This window comes from Wasmannia auropunctata, unplaced genomic scaffold (assembly GCF_000956235.1).
Source record: "Wasmannia auropunctata unplaced genomic scaffold, wasmannia.A_1.0 LD335234.1, whole genome shotgun sequence".
NCBI classification, from domain to species: domain Eukaryota; kingdom Metazoa; phylum Arthropoda; class Insecta; order Hymenoptera; family Formicidae; genus Wasmannia; species Wasmannia auropunctata.
The window spans coordinates 12,371-25,115 of record NW_012027656.1 but is presented as its reverse complement, the minus strand read 5'-3'; the positions used below and the strand labels follow the sequence as shown (position 1 = coordinate 25,115).

The window sequence follows — 12,745 nt, the reverse complement described above, 5'->3', positions numbered from 1 at the left end:
ATTGTCAGCTTGCTATTCCAGCCTAAGCTAATGATTGCGTTTCAAGTCTTAAATTTATTCGGCGCACAGTTTAAACGGCTGAATAATGGAATTAAAAATTCATATAGAATTTATTAGGCACCAAGATCCAGCCGTGAAAGAAAGCGCTCTTTAATTTATTAATTTTTTTTATTCGTAAGGGTAATGATTAACGCAATTACATTTTCTGAGTAACAGTAATAAATATAACATCACTTTTATTGTTATTTCCCAGATAGCCAAGTCTGCAGAGACAGATTTTGAGCAAAATACACTACCAAATTTTTGATGGCAGAAGAACAAATTTCACACAGAATCTAATAATCTAATAATTTAACAATGTCGGCAAACTCCTGTCAAAAATATGGCAAAGCCTGCTAACATCTTATGCTAGCAAATTGACAGCAGAAACCGAGCAAAATTTGCAGCTCAGGTCGTCGTTGGATTGCTCGCGCACGCAGATATTGCTCGATTTCTGTCATCAATCTATTGATATAGCATGTCAGAAAAAATTCTAGCAATAGATTTGAACACAGATGCAGATACAGATTACTATGGATTTATACAGAGAATCTGGTTGAATTTACTGACAACTTGCCAGCAAACTGCTATCTTGATTTATACACATACAATACATGTGTATGAAACGTAAACAAATTTTAAAAGAAGTGTTATGTTTGACCATGTAGCAATTAATTATAAGCACTGCAGATCTCGTGTATGTACAACTAAAAAATTAGCGACAGATAATTGGATGCTACTCTAAAAATATGATCATTAAAATCCAGTGGAAAAATAATAGAAAATAAACGTGAAAATTATAATGACTCGGTACTTTTTGTGTAATGAGAACGCTAACGAGTTACTTTTTCTAATAGATAATGAATAACAGTAACGGTTTACTTTTAAAAGTAATTTTCTCAGCCCTGATAAATGTGCCCAGAGTAATGCTGGTAACAATAAGTTTTTGTTTAAATAAACAATCCGGCATTTGAAGAGACATCGTTATATTATTTAGCATTATTTATAATACAAAATTTAATGCTCAACATATTCAATCGTATGTGGAAAAGATCTAAATTATAATTTAACCTTTTAGGAAGCAATTATTGAATTAATGTGCTTAATATGTCTAACACACATTTAATTTTCTCAAACCTAACATATTCTAATATGATTTTTTTTCTATTTATCAGTTTTATCAGATTTTGATGTTATACATTGGTAATGACAGCAGAATAAACGCAATAATAGTAAAAAAAAGCTACAACAATAAAATAATAAAGTATTAAAAAATATATATATTTAATGTTTTTTTTTTAAATCGCTATTGCTACGCTTTAGGATATTAAACTAAACACATTGATTACATCTGAACATGTCTTCATAACATCATTTAACAATACTTATAACTTTATAATTACATGCGTAATATCAAAGCATTTATACTTTTCACATGTAGATTATTTTTGTAATGTTTTTTTATATTAGGAGTATCAATTTTAGATATTTAGTCAAAGCGGTATTACGCTGATATACCGCTTTTCTTTATATATTATACTATTATTCTAGATATTTACAATTTATAAATAATTATTTTCTTTTACTCGATACAAGACCAAAAATCAAATTTATTGCGCAAGATGCATTTGTTAGATATGCATAGAAAAATAGATATGCTTTTTTCGAAAATTATTTACATAAATTTGCAAATGAAATGGTAGTACAATAATATAGTGAGATATTTTGAAAATTCTTGGAAATGTTACAACTAAATATTTATTTACATGGATAATAACATTAATGATAAATATTAAAACATGAAAAATGTGTAAAAATATTTTTAAATAAGGAGTATTTAAATATACATTAATTGTTATTTTCAAATTGTATAATATACTGTACATACTATTTTTGTCTTCTACGAAAATATGATTTCTGAACAAATCACGTCAGCCTATTTTAAAATCGCTAGTGGATATTAAAATTTAATATCGTGTTTGGATTTGAAACAAATTTCTAACATGTTTTAATTATATTTTTTACGAAAATTAATTGATAATAATAGAATATTAATTTGGGAAGCTTAAAAATTTAATTAAATATATATAAATTTCAATGAACAAATCTATCTGATTAATTAATAGACACGAGACGTCAAAATAAAGTTCAATAAATATTTCTGTGTTAGAAATGATAATTTCGCTGAAACATCCATATTATAAATTAATGGTATTTACAATAGAAAAAATAGTTTTCTGTATGTAGAATCAATAATTTATATATTTGAAAATATTAGATGCAATATTATTCTATTTATTCCTAATATTCATATTTCAAGTATCATTTTTCAGAATTTCAAAAAGCATTTTTATTTGGAATTCAAATGTATGTGTGCGCACCCACACACATATACATTTTCTTGAATATTGAGTATTTCAGAACTACTTTAATTTGAAATTTGTGTATTCAGATCGTTAAATCTAAACATTTGCGAAATACAAATTCCTTGCTTATGTTTCATTATTTGCAGATTTTATTCCTAATATCTAAACATTTTTTTGTTGCAAATCAGTAATTAAACCATAAGCTCTGTTGCGATTTTCCGTCAATCATCGGATGGTGGTCCGTAGAAAATTAATTCGGGGATTTGTCCTCCTTGAACACCGGTACCATTAGTGCTTTCGGAACTACACTGAAATTGAAAGTTCACACTGCCGACTGTGGCTTCCGACATGCCTTCTTGACCGAAAAAACTCAATTCCCCACCATCTAATATTGCACTTGCTGTGTATGAACATTCTGGCTCAATTTGTATCGGATTCTCAAAATATACATGAAACGTGTTACTCGAACCATCAGAGAAGAATTTAGTATTATTCTCCGCTAGAACATTTCCGAGTCTTTTAAGTTCTATTTTGACATTATAATCTGCAGCACCAGACGAACTTCCATACAGTCCAAAACCTACCACAAATATTCTTTTATCAACACTGAATTGAATCGAGTCGCAACGACCTCTATATCGCCATTGATTTGACCTGTATGCACAGGATTGAAATCTATGGCAAACCTGCAAATAACAATTTTTTTTTAATTATCTGTTCTATGTATTCTCTTCTATCTATTCTGATTCTATCTATTTTAGCTATGATAATATAATAGAAACAAATATTGAAATTATTTACTTGACATTTCTTTACAAAAAAGTCTTGCCCTTTCAATAATAAAATGGCGAGAGTATAAATGCAATACAGACATTGTATGAGACTTTATGTTATAATTTCATATAATATGGTGATTTTCACTTACCTGAGTTTTGAGTCCTTGGCGTGGCTTGGTAGCAAAACAAAGTTGTGGCTTGTTACTGGCTGTAAAGTGCAGAAATAAGTCAATTGTTTCTTGATGCGTTAAGATTCCTGTCTGTGCAGCACTGTTTGCAAATTCTTCAAGATTCATAGCGGGAAGTCTAATTAAATACAAGGCAGATCCTAAAAATAAAAAACATACCAAATGCACACAAAACACATATATACATATATGTATAGAGTTAACATTTATTTTAAAAAGAAAAGTATTAGCTTATCTTACCTAACAGTTGCCTTTGATTGGCGGGAATAGGCTCAAGATCTTGCCGTATGCATTCCGCAGAAGCCCATCTTAATGCAGCATCCCATATATGGATTTCTTTGCAATTTAATGTTTCTCGAGATAAAACAGATTCTAGTGTATGAATGTCAATATCCACAAAGCCGTCAGATCTTAGTGCCATTTCTGCCTGTCATACAATAGATTTTTTATTTAATATTTAATGTTATGTATCACTGTTATTTAATAATTGTATTATTTTGATAACTATAATATATACGTTATGATTTAAAATTTGTCTTATAAGGGAACACAAAAAGTATTCCCTTCTGATTTTAGTAAACTTAGGCTATGTTGAAATATGGACGAAAATAAGAGATATGTATATTATTTATAAGTGCTTTCTCATTCGTTAAGGATGACACTTAAGGGAATGAAAATCATCCTTGAAAAAAATTTGTTATTATCTTTTGAAACAAATATCGTAACTATAAAAGACGAAAAAAATTTCCAAATAAAAGTAAAAGATTTTATTATAATAAAAATTTTTTATAAAAATACTCTTGAAACCATTAAAACAAATAATATTGTATCTATATTATTAATAAATTTTCTATTTTTTATAATTTAGACATTTACTTTATTCCATTTTTTATATTTTAGATATTTACTTAAAAAAAAATATATCGATTTTTTCTAATAATTTTATTCTCTTAACAACATACAAGAAAGCATTTATAAAAAAGTGTGTCTCATATTTTTATTTATTTTATTATATTTTAACATATCCAAAACTTAGAAAACTTTGAAATTAGAAGGGGACATTTGATGTGTTAGTCTCTTGTTAGAAAGATGTAACTTGTAAATTGTTTCGTAATAAAACTTACACTTATATTTATTTAAATAACATTGCACATAAATTTTTTAATGTATGTGTTTGTATCAATTTGTTTAATATATAATTTTTATGCAATTCATATAATATTAAATATAATATTAAAATAATTTGATTAAAAAAATCTTTCCTAACTAATATTGATAGAAAAAGATAAAGCCTCATATCTTTGTCCTTATTTAATTTATGTTAACGATTAGTTTATTATAAGTCTTATTATAAGTATAAAGCTTATAATAAGACTTATAATAACCATTATATGATATTTACATGAAAAATATGAATAGATATTGAAATATTAAATTAAAATCTTTCTATGAAAACAACTACAACAATTTATGAAATAATAATCATAAAAATCAATTAAATGGCAATAAAAATCAGTAAAATACTTAAATGTTATATGTAGATATACATTTTATGTTTATATATTATGTGGAGGGAATTGTAGCAAAATCGGTCATAAAATATAACATTTCCATTGTTTATTGAAAAACGACCAATTTTATTGAAATATTTTCGCCTTATTTAATTATTACATTTAATACAAAGATTTGTACGAAATTATTCTTGACAAAAATATTAATAAATAACATAGATTTTAAAAAATTTGCAGTGTTTTTCCTAAATCAAAACAAATGTTAATTAATGTTATGCTACATATATAATTGTATAATCGTATATGAACTCATGATATTCATATTAAAACGTTATAAATAAAAGGAATCTAATAAAAAATCTATCAGAACTATTTTCATATTCAATGATCAATTGTTGAACGATGAATGTAATGTTTTTAATGCTTGCGCATATCTATGAATATTTTTTTAAGAAATTGTTTCGATTATTTTTGTTCGAAAAAAGCTTAAAAACACATACAAAGATTGTTTCATGAGTCGTACATCTCAAATCTAAAATATTCTCTAATTGAATATAAATATTAGAAGTCAAAATCTGTCATAAGAAGGCCATGCATTGCTTTCGGGACATCTTACACATAAATCTACTATAGAAAATTAATATTAACGTAGACATTTTTTGAACAATTAATTTTGAGAAATTATTTTACAACAAACAATCTTATGTTAATACAAATCCGAGTATGAAAGAAATAAAAAAAAAAATATTTTTCTATAAGTATGCAATTATGCGCTTAAGAGATTCAGTACAATTATATATAAAAATCCATTGATTTTTATTTAGCTGATTACTTGATTAATATTTGTTGCTGTATTAGAGACATCGTTATGATTGTTGATTTTACCGCGTTCATATTCATCTATTAAATTATCCTGATACATGATATTTTGTGTGACTTCAATCTGATCTAACTTATTGTCCGGAAAATAAGGTTCACTTCGTGTGCGGAAAAGTGAGAGAGACAATTGCTCATCTGCGAGGATGTTTGTACAACAATCATTTTCCGAGAGACTTAAACAGTGCGGCACTATCGATAACCTGCCTTTGAAATTTTCGCATTTGTCATCGATCAGTTTGCCGTTGTTTTTGTACGTACGTCGATATCGCAAACTATCGAATTTATTGTCATAAACACAAGAATGTAAGCTCGAAACATTATTGATTGAGACACTGGAGGGACTTGAGTTATCTTCGAGCGCTCTGTCCAAGTTTTTGTCACTCAAAGTAATGGTTCTTAGCGTCCGTTGCATTTGACTTACTTGTGCATCAATCACCTCCCAGCAACGTTGCATTAGATTGGGTTCTTCGAACAGGCGAGATTGACTTAGAAGCAAGCACGCGTTCTTCGCCGTAAGACTCGTCTCCAGATAATTGACACACGCCCGTGCCAAGTGTGGAACTATATATTTTTTCGCGACGTATAATGTTGCTAGAACTGTATCTGCTTCTAGTTGCACTTCATCACAATACATATATCTAAAAAGAAACATAATTATACAAAACTGTAACTATCTTCATGAATGAATAATACTAAATAATTTTTTTTCATTATAAAACATACTGAATAACATTATGTAACATAATATATATGTAATTTTTTTTTATAATAAGTTGTTTACTTCAGTTTAAATTTTTTTATGTACACTTAGTTTCTACTTTCTTATATTATTATAGTTCAGTGATAAACAGTATATATATATATATGTACACTGCTGTGTGCGTATGTGTGTATGCGCACGCTTATATGTATGTATATATAATGTGAATCATAGAAAAAAATCATTTAAGTTCTTAAGATTTCAAGATCTAAATCTTTCGGCTTATTAATGATTGTGAATAATGTTTCTTCCTATAAGAAGTGCTTCCAAATTATTTTGGGCTTCTTGTGCTTACCTCAATAATGCAAGAAAGGCTGCTGGTTCAACATCAGGTACTTCTATATCTCTTTTATTTTCTGGTAACCCTCCATAGAACATAGCATAAAATACAGAACTGCCAGTAGCAAGAACATATTTGTGTGCTGGTATTGTTTGCGTGTGACCTGTGATATTAGTATAATTTATAATATTTTTCTGGATAAATAATAGTCATTAATAGTTAAAGAAAGATTTGGAAAATTTGGACAAGTACCTGGACTGCCAACAATAAATATAATATCGGCCATGAGATGATTATTAAACATGGCTGCGTTTCGTTCTCGAACTGTAGGTTTTGTTGCTTGCCAGTTTGGATCTTGGGTGCAATCTCCGGGTGATGGTAAATTTAATTGGGTCACAGGTGATGATAAGGAAGACAAAGGCGATGCAGGAGCACTCAATGGTTGATTCACTGTAGTTCCTTCGCGTTGTAATACAATAGACGAAGAGAGTGGACTCACTGATGGTGGTGATTCTGATGTGTTATTTGGAGATTCCGCTAGAATTTAAAAAAAACTTTCTATTATATATGTCAGATAAATCAAATAAAATTAAATATTATAAAAATTGAGAAACATCATTACAGGACTTGAAATTTGAAAATGTTTGTACATATCATTAATAATGCAGGTAACTGTATGATATAGTTCAAAATAATAATTATAATATTTGCATAAACAGTAACTAATTTCAATCCATATTTATACCTTCATCAATTGGCGTATAAATATTAAATAATGATTAATAGAAAATGTGAATTTTGTTTAGATTTTTCTAAAAATAATCTGAGTTATATTCTCAATAAATAAATTTCCACAATATTATCTGCAAATTGATAACAAATTCTATCAGAAATTAGTATCAACTGCATCCAGATTGTAGTTTGCCCATAAATCTTGTTGATATAACAAAATAGCTGCAAAAAATCGAGCAGAATCAAAACACAGTTGAAAATAGATTCTATTCTATTCCTGGCGCAAGTTTGCATTGAACTGTGTAGCAAGTATATTCAAGATTTCTATCATTAATCTACTATCATATTTTCTTGACAAACTTGTATTTCTATCAACATTTTATCAGCAGCATATATGCAAGATTCTGTATCAACTTTGTATCTTTCTATCGACAAAATGTGTAGTAGGTACTTTACAGAATTTACTCTCAATCGGTAGATTTGATTATCTGATATTTAATTTGTAAACATTTATTTTATTATTAACATTTATATCCTGTAATGTTTGTGATATATTGTGTTAAATTAAAATAAAAAATTTAAATTATTCAAAGTTACATAAAAAATATAATATTAAATTCAACAAAAATAATTTTGTGTTATGCGTAAATAAGAGCGAGTTGTGTTTAGAGACAGCGGCAGGGCGCGGGTACAAGTTAGGTTATGATCTCAAGTTTTCTCAGTTCAAATATATTTGCACAATATTTTCGGAGTATTCTGAGTATACACATCTATTTCTCCACGGGTCAAATAAAAGCTGTAAATTTAAAAAATAAGGTGTTATCTGTTATTTTGGACACTAATCGTATTATTTACCGTCAGTAAACATTATGTAAAATATCGTCCAGAAGTTGCGATATTTTAACCTTTTTATTACGACAATTTAGCGTGATTTCGCTTAATTTTCACTTTTTGTTTCATTGATTTACACATATACTCTTGATTGTTATACGGATAAATAGTAACGAGCCGTTTTTCGCAACACTGGAAATATACATGGCGTAAGCAATGCGTAAAACACACACACACACACACACACACACAAAATATACATAGTAGATACACATACATAAAATTATATATATTGAATGATGTGTGGTGTGTGTGTGTGTGTGGGCGCTATTTATGCTAAATTTTATTATGATGGTGCAGAAATTAATGTTGTGGACAATTAAACTCTACATCACAATGGAATTTTACATAAATTATTTTGAATATTTAAACTTATATAAAATATTGAGATTTTCGTCATTATTTCTCAATTACATAAAAACATAAGTAAAAACTCTTCTTATTCAAATAATTTTTGATCTATTTTTTAAACCGCTAATTTTTTGTATTATTTTTAATTGCAATCTAGAATATGTAATTTTTTTATTATTTTGAAAATATGTGTAATACACTTCACAGGCTTTAATACTGTTTAATATTACAATCTCATATCTTGCAATGATTTAGTCTTTTTTTTTAATCTATTTCAAAATAAGATAATTATTACAAATAAGTACTACCAAATAACAAATCAAATTAAAATTTAAAATCTTTTTATTTCTTGATTCATTTCTAATTATTCAGATCATGAAAAGATTATATATTTATACATCTTTTTTTGGACATCAAAAAATAATTTTAGCTCAAATATGCTCGAAACAATTGTAAGGTTTGCTGCAACAATGGGCTAACCCACAACATAAACGAACATATAATATTGATAAAAATGTATTTTCTCATCACTAACTTGAAAGTTTATTTTCTCCGTTTTTACAAATTGTGTGTCAATCCGCATTAAAAATGTTGTAGCAAGTCCTTCTGCCTTTAATTTACTATAAAAAATTGACATTTTACTTTCAAATGCATCCTCTCTCTTAATGATGCTTTTATTCAATAATAGCGGCACATCAATTTTTAATATTTTTCCTTTTTCTGTTTTAATTCTTATTTTTGTATTTATTTTTATTTGTTATTTGATTACGTAACATAAATACTCATGTGTAATTGATATAAATTCAATTTTTTATTATACAAAAATTTAAAAAAATATAATGGTAAAAATAATTAAAATAAATTCAAAAATTATAAAATAGAAGTAAGTTTTAACTATATGCATATAATATAAGTTTGTTTATAATGAAATTAATTGTAATAAATTATAGACGAGTCTTATTCTATTATAGTTTTATTTAGTTTCACTATTTAAATTATTCATCCTTAATTCAGTTTATCTTAGTTTCTTATATAAAAAATTAATAATATACTTATATTAATATATTTTTATTATGTAATATTATAAAAATTAATATTATTAAAACATTAAAACTTTTTTGGACATACAGTACAAAGTATTGTATTTCAAATATTATAATATTACATACACGCACGCACACAAACAACACGTAAACAAAATATTGAAAAAATATATTTTTTTAATGTGAGAGACAAAAATTGCTTTATTATGAAATATAATCTGCTGATTTTATGGATGATTTGTTAGTTGATATGTATTCAATACTACAAAGTAATTAATTTTCTAAATAGAATTACATAAATTTTTTCACATAAATTTCCTTTATTTTTTTAAATAATTGATATATTAATAACACTAATTTACAAAAAAGTTTTTTATTTCTTTAAACTAGATTACGTATTTCTCATCGATTTTTGGATGTTGAAAACGATGCTGCAAGCCAAATTTTTCCGGCACATGTTAGGTTTCTAAGATAATTGAGGTTTAATGTCCAAAAAACTGCTTTTCGGCGATATTTAACATTTTTTTGTAAAGAATGTTAACTGTACCTTGAAATTTCAAAAGTTATGAATGTCTTGACCATTTCCTATAAAATACATTTTTCAAATTTCAATTATCTTACTTTTTATTCATGTTATGAAAGATTGAAGCTAAGAACTATTTCTAATATGGGGACTCTGAGGCAGCGTCACATGTGCATGCGCGATCGGCGGCTACTTTACCATTATTTGTTTCTCTTTAAACCATTTCTCTTTCAGACAATTTTGACCTAAGGCATATTTTTTTATGCGTTTTCTTCAAGATATTCAAGATGGATTAAAATGAGACACCCTGTGTATATATATATTCATTTAGCGAAATCTGTCATGATAAATTACATTGTATGTATCGATAAGCACAAAGCATTAAGAAGTACATATAATTTCATCATCAAACAGAAAATTTATTTTAGAAAAATCCTATATTTAAATCCTTCATAACATAGCTAAAAAGTAACTTATTGAAATAAAAAAAATGCATTTTATAAAGGATGAGCAATATATTCATGACTTCTGATCGGAATTTCAAGATAACATTAATCTTCTTTACAAAAAATATCAAATATCGTAAAAAAAAGTTTGGACATTAAATCTCAATTCTTGGAAACCTGACATGCTGAAATTTTTTAGCTCGCGGCATTTTCAGCATTCAAAAATCTATGAGAAACATCTAGTCTAGTTCAAAGTAATTTTTTTGCTGTAAACTAGTATAATTATGGTCCAGTTATTTGAGAATGTTTTTTTTTTTTTGTATTAAGATTGCATTTTGACATCTGAGATCAAGATATTTATCATTCATGTAGTAAAAAACAATTTTCATTCATATAAATCTTCAACTTGATCTTTCCAATCAATTTTATATGCTTTATTTTTACTTTTGCACATTTGTGAATTATTCTTTGAAGAAAATTAAACATTTTTGAATATATACGTAAATAATTATAGGAGTACGCGAGCTTTTGTTATTTAATAGACGGGAGTCTATGAATACAGATTTCCAACATATCTCACAGGACACAGATATTTTAATATACATAATTATAACCAAGGTTTTTCACCCTCACAGAATCAGACGCAAAAGTATAAACAGCATACTCTCACTCATTCGTACACATCAAATGAAAGCAGTCTCTTTCCTTCCTACATACTCTCTTTCTCTTTCATCTTTTCTCTCTTTCTCCACTGTCTTTGTTTCTCTCACCGTTCATCCAAGCATTGGTCTGTTTGACCGCGACGTTGTCCTGAAAACGCTTCATTGGCTTAGTAGAGATCTTCGAGTACAGATTCGACATTGCCATCGTCGTCACGTTCGAATAATGCCGTCAATCTTCTGTTCCTTTTGTAATCTTTTGTACGCGCGATTCACAGAACTACTTCAGAAGGTCGTGCGTCGTCAGCTAGGCGGCCGCCATTTTCCACACATACGGGCGCTGGTCGAACAGTGCCGCCACCGTTATCACAACTGTGTCGGTCGATAGACATCGAATGATGAGAAAATGGAAGGGGTACACACGCGCAAAAAGACGCAACTGTTAAATGTAGAAGGATATAATATAATCGCGTATAATCAAATAATTTTTCTATTTATAATTCTCCGTTCGCAGTTTATTCCATTGAAATACAAAATAAAGATATCGTGCGTTTTAATTATTTATATGTCCGATAAAAATTTTAATATAAAAACATAAATATTAACATACATATAAAAATATTAATATTTATATGATATTAATATATATAAATGTATATAGTTATATATAAAATTTATCCCCTCTCCCTATATTAGTTTCCTTTTTTTACAAATTTTTTTTGTACATAAAAATAATAAAAAGAAAAAACAATCGTAGTTTTTTTTTACAAAAAGTAAAAAAAACAAAAAATAATTGTGTAGTTTTTACAAAAAGTAAAGTTTGAAGAAACGAAAAAATTATTTATATAATTTATAATTATATGTATATGATTTTAACAAAATATATATAGGTATATGTATATGAGACGTTTTGCATCAAGTGGGACATTCCTCCTTCCAAAAAATAACGCAATGGAAAAAAATATTTGAGGTCTTAAAATATTCGTATACTTGTGTAGTTTCGAATAGAACATGGCTTTTTAAAAAATTCAATATAGCGGCTTAAGAGGATGCTAAAGCCGTCTGTTTTATCGACAAAAATACCATTTTTGTTGGTTACTAACTACTTCGTATTAATCGCATAAAATAAAATTTCCTTTTCCACGATTAAAACACACATGCTAATGTATCTGGCTCTGGTGCATTTTGTACCAAAACGGGAAAAATGAAATAATTACAGATTTCGTTATCCATTTTAACCTCAACATGGCGACTAATGCTATCAATTTACCAAAACGTTTACTTCGTGGAAAAGTTAGGCA

The 12,745-nt window shown here is 27.4% G+C and overlaps 1 protein-coding gene across 2 annotated transcripts; it reads right to left on the bottom strand.

Annotated features, from left to right (window-relative positions):
- Positions 1 to 2,466: 2,466 nt before the first annotated feature.
- Positions 2,467 to 11,818, bottom strand: LOC105457417 (BTB/POZ domain-containing protein 6). Of its 2 annotated transcripts, none has more exons than XM_011702069.1 (7): positions 11,556 to 11,818; positions 7,052 to 7,336; positions 6,815 to 6,962; positions 6,181 to 6,397; positions 3,610 to 3,796; positions 3,331 to 3,509; positions 2,467 to 3,091 (listed from the first exon to the last, which is right to left on the bottom strand). In XM_011702069.1, the coding sequence occupies exons 1-7, from the start codon at positions 11,650 to 11,652 to the stop codon at positions 2,627 to 2,629; spliced, it is 1,578 nt and encodes a 525-aa protein (XP_011700371.1). In that variant the 5' UTR covers positions 11,653 to 11,818; the 3' UTR covers positions 2,467 to 2,626. The 2 variants fall into 2 exon arrangements, with proteins under 2 accessions (XP_011700371.1, XP_011700372.1); XM_011702070.1 differs by lacking the exon at positions 11,556 to 11,818 and adding an exon at positions 8,387 to 8,607.
- Between the last annotated feature and the right edge of the window lie 927 nt (positions 11,819 to 12,745).

Bases quoted from the DNA above. Each gene is read 5' to 3' on its own strand.
- LOC105457417 (XM_011702069.1), bottom strand. From the start codon at position 11,652: ATGGCAATGTCGAATCTGTACTCGAAGATCTCTACTAAGCCAATGAAG. The intron at 3,797-6,180 runs GTAAGTCAAATG...ATTGTATGACAG, and splicing joins GGGAGGTGATTGATGCACAA to GCAGAAATGGCACTAAGATC. The intron at 3,510-3,609 runs GTAAGATAAGCT...TTTTATTTTTAG, and splicing joins CAATCAAAGGCAACTGTTAG to GATCTGCCTTGTATTTAATT.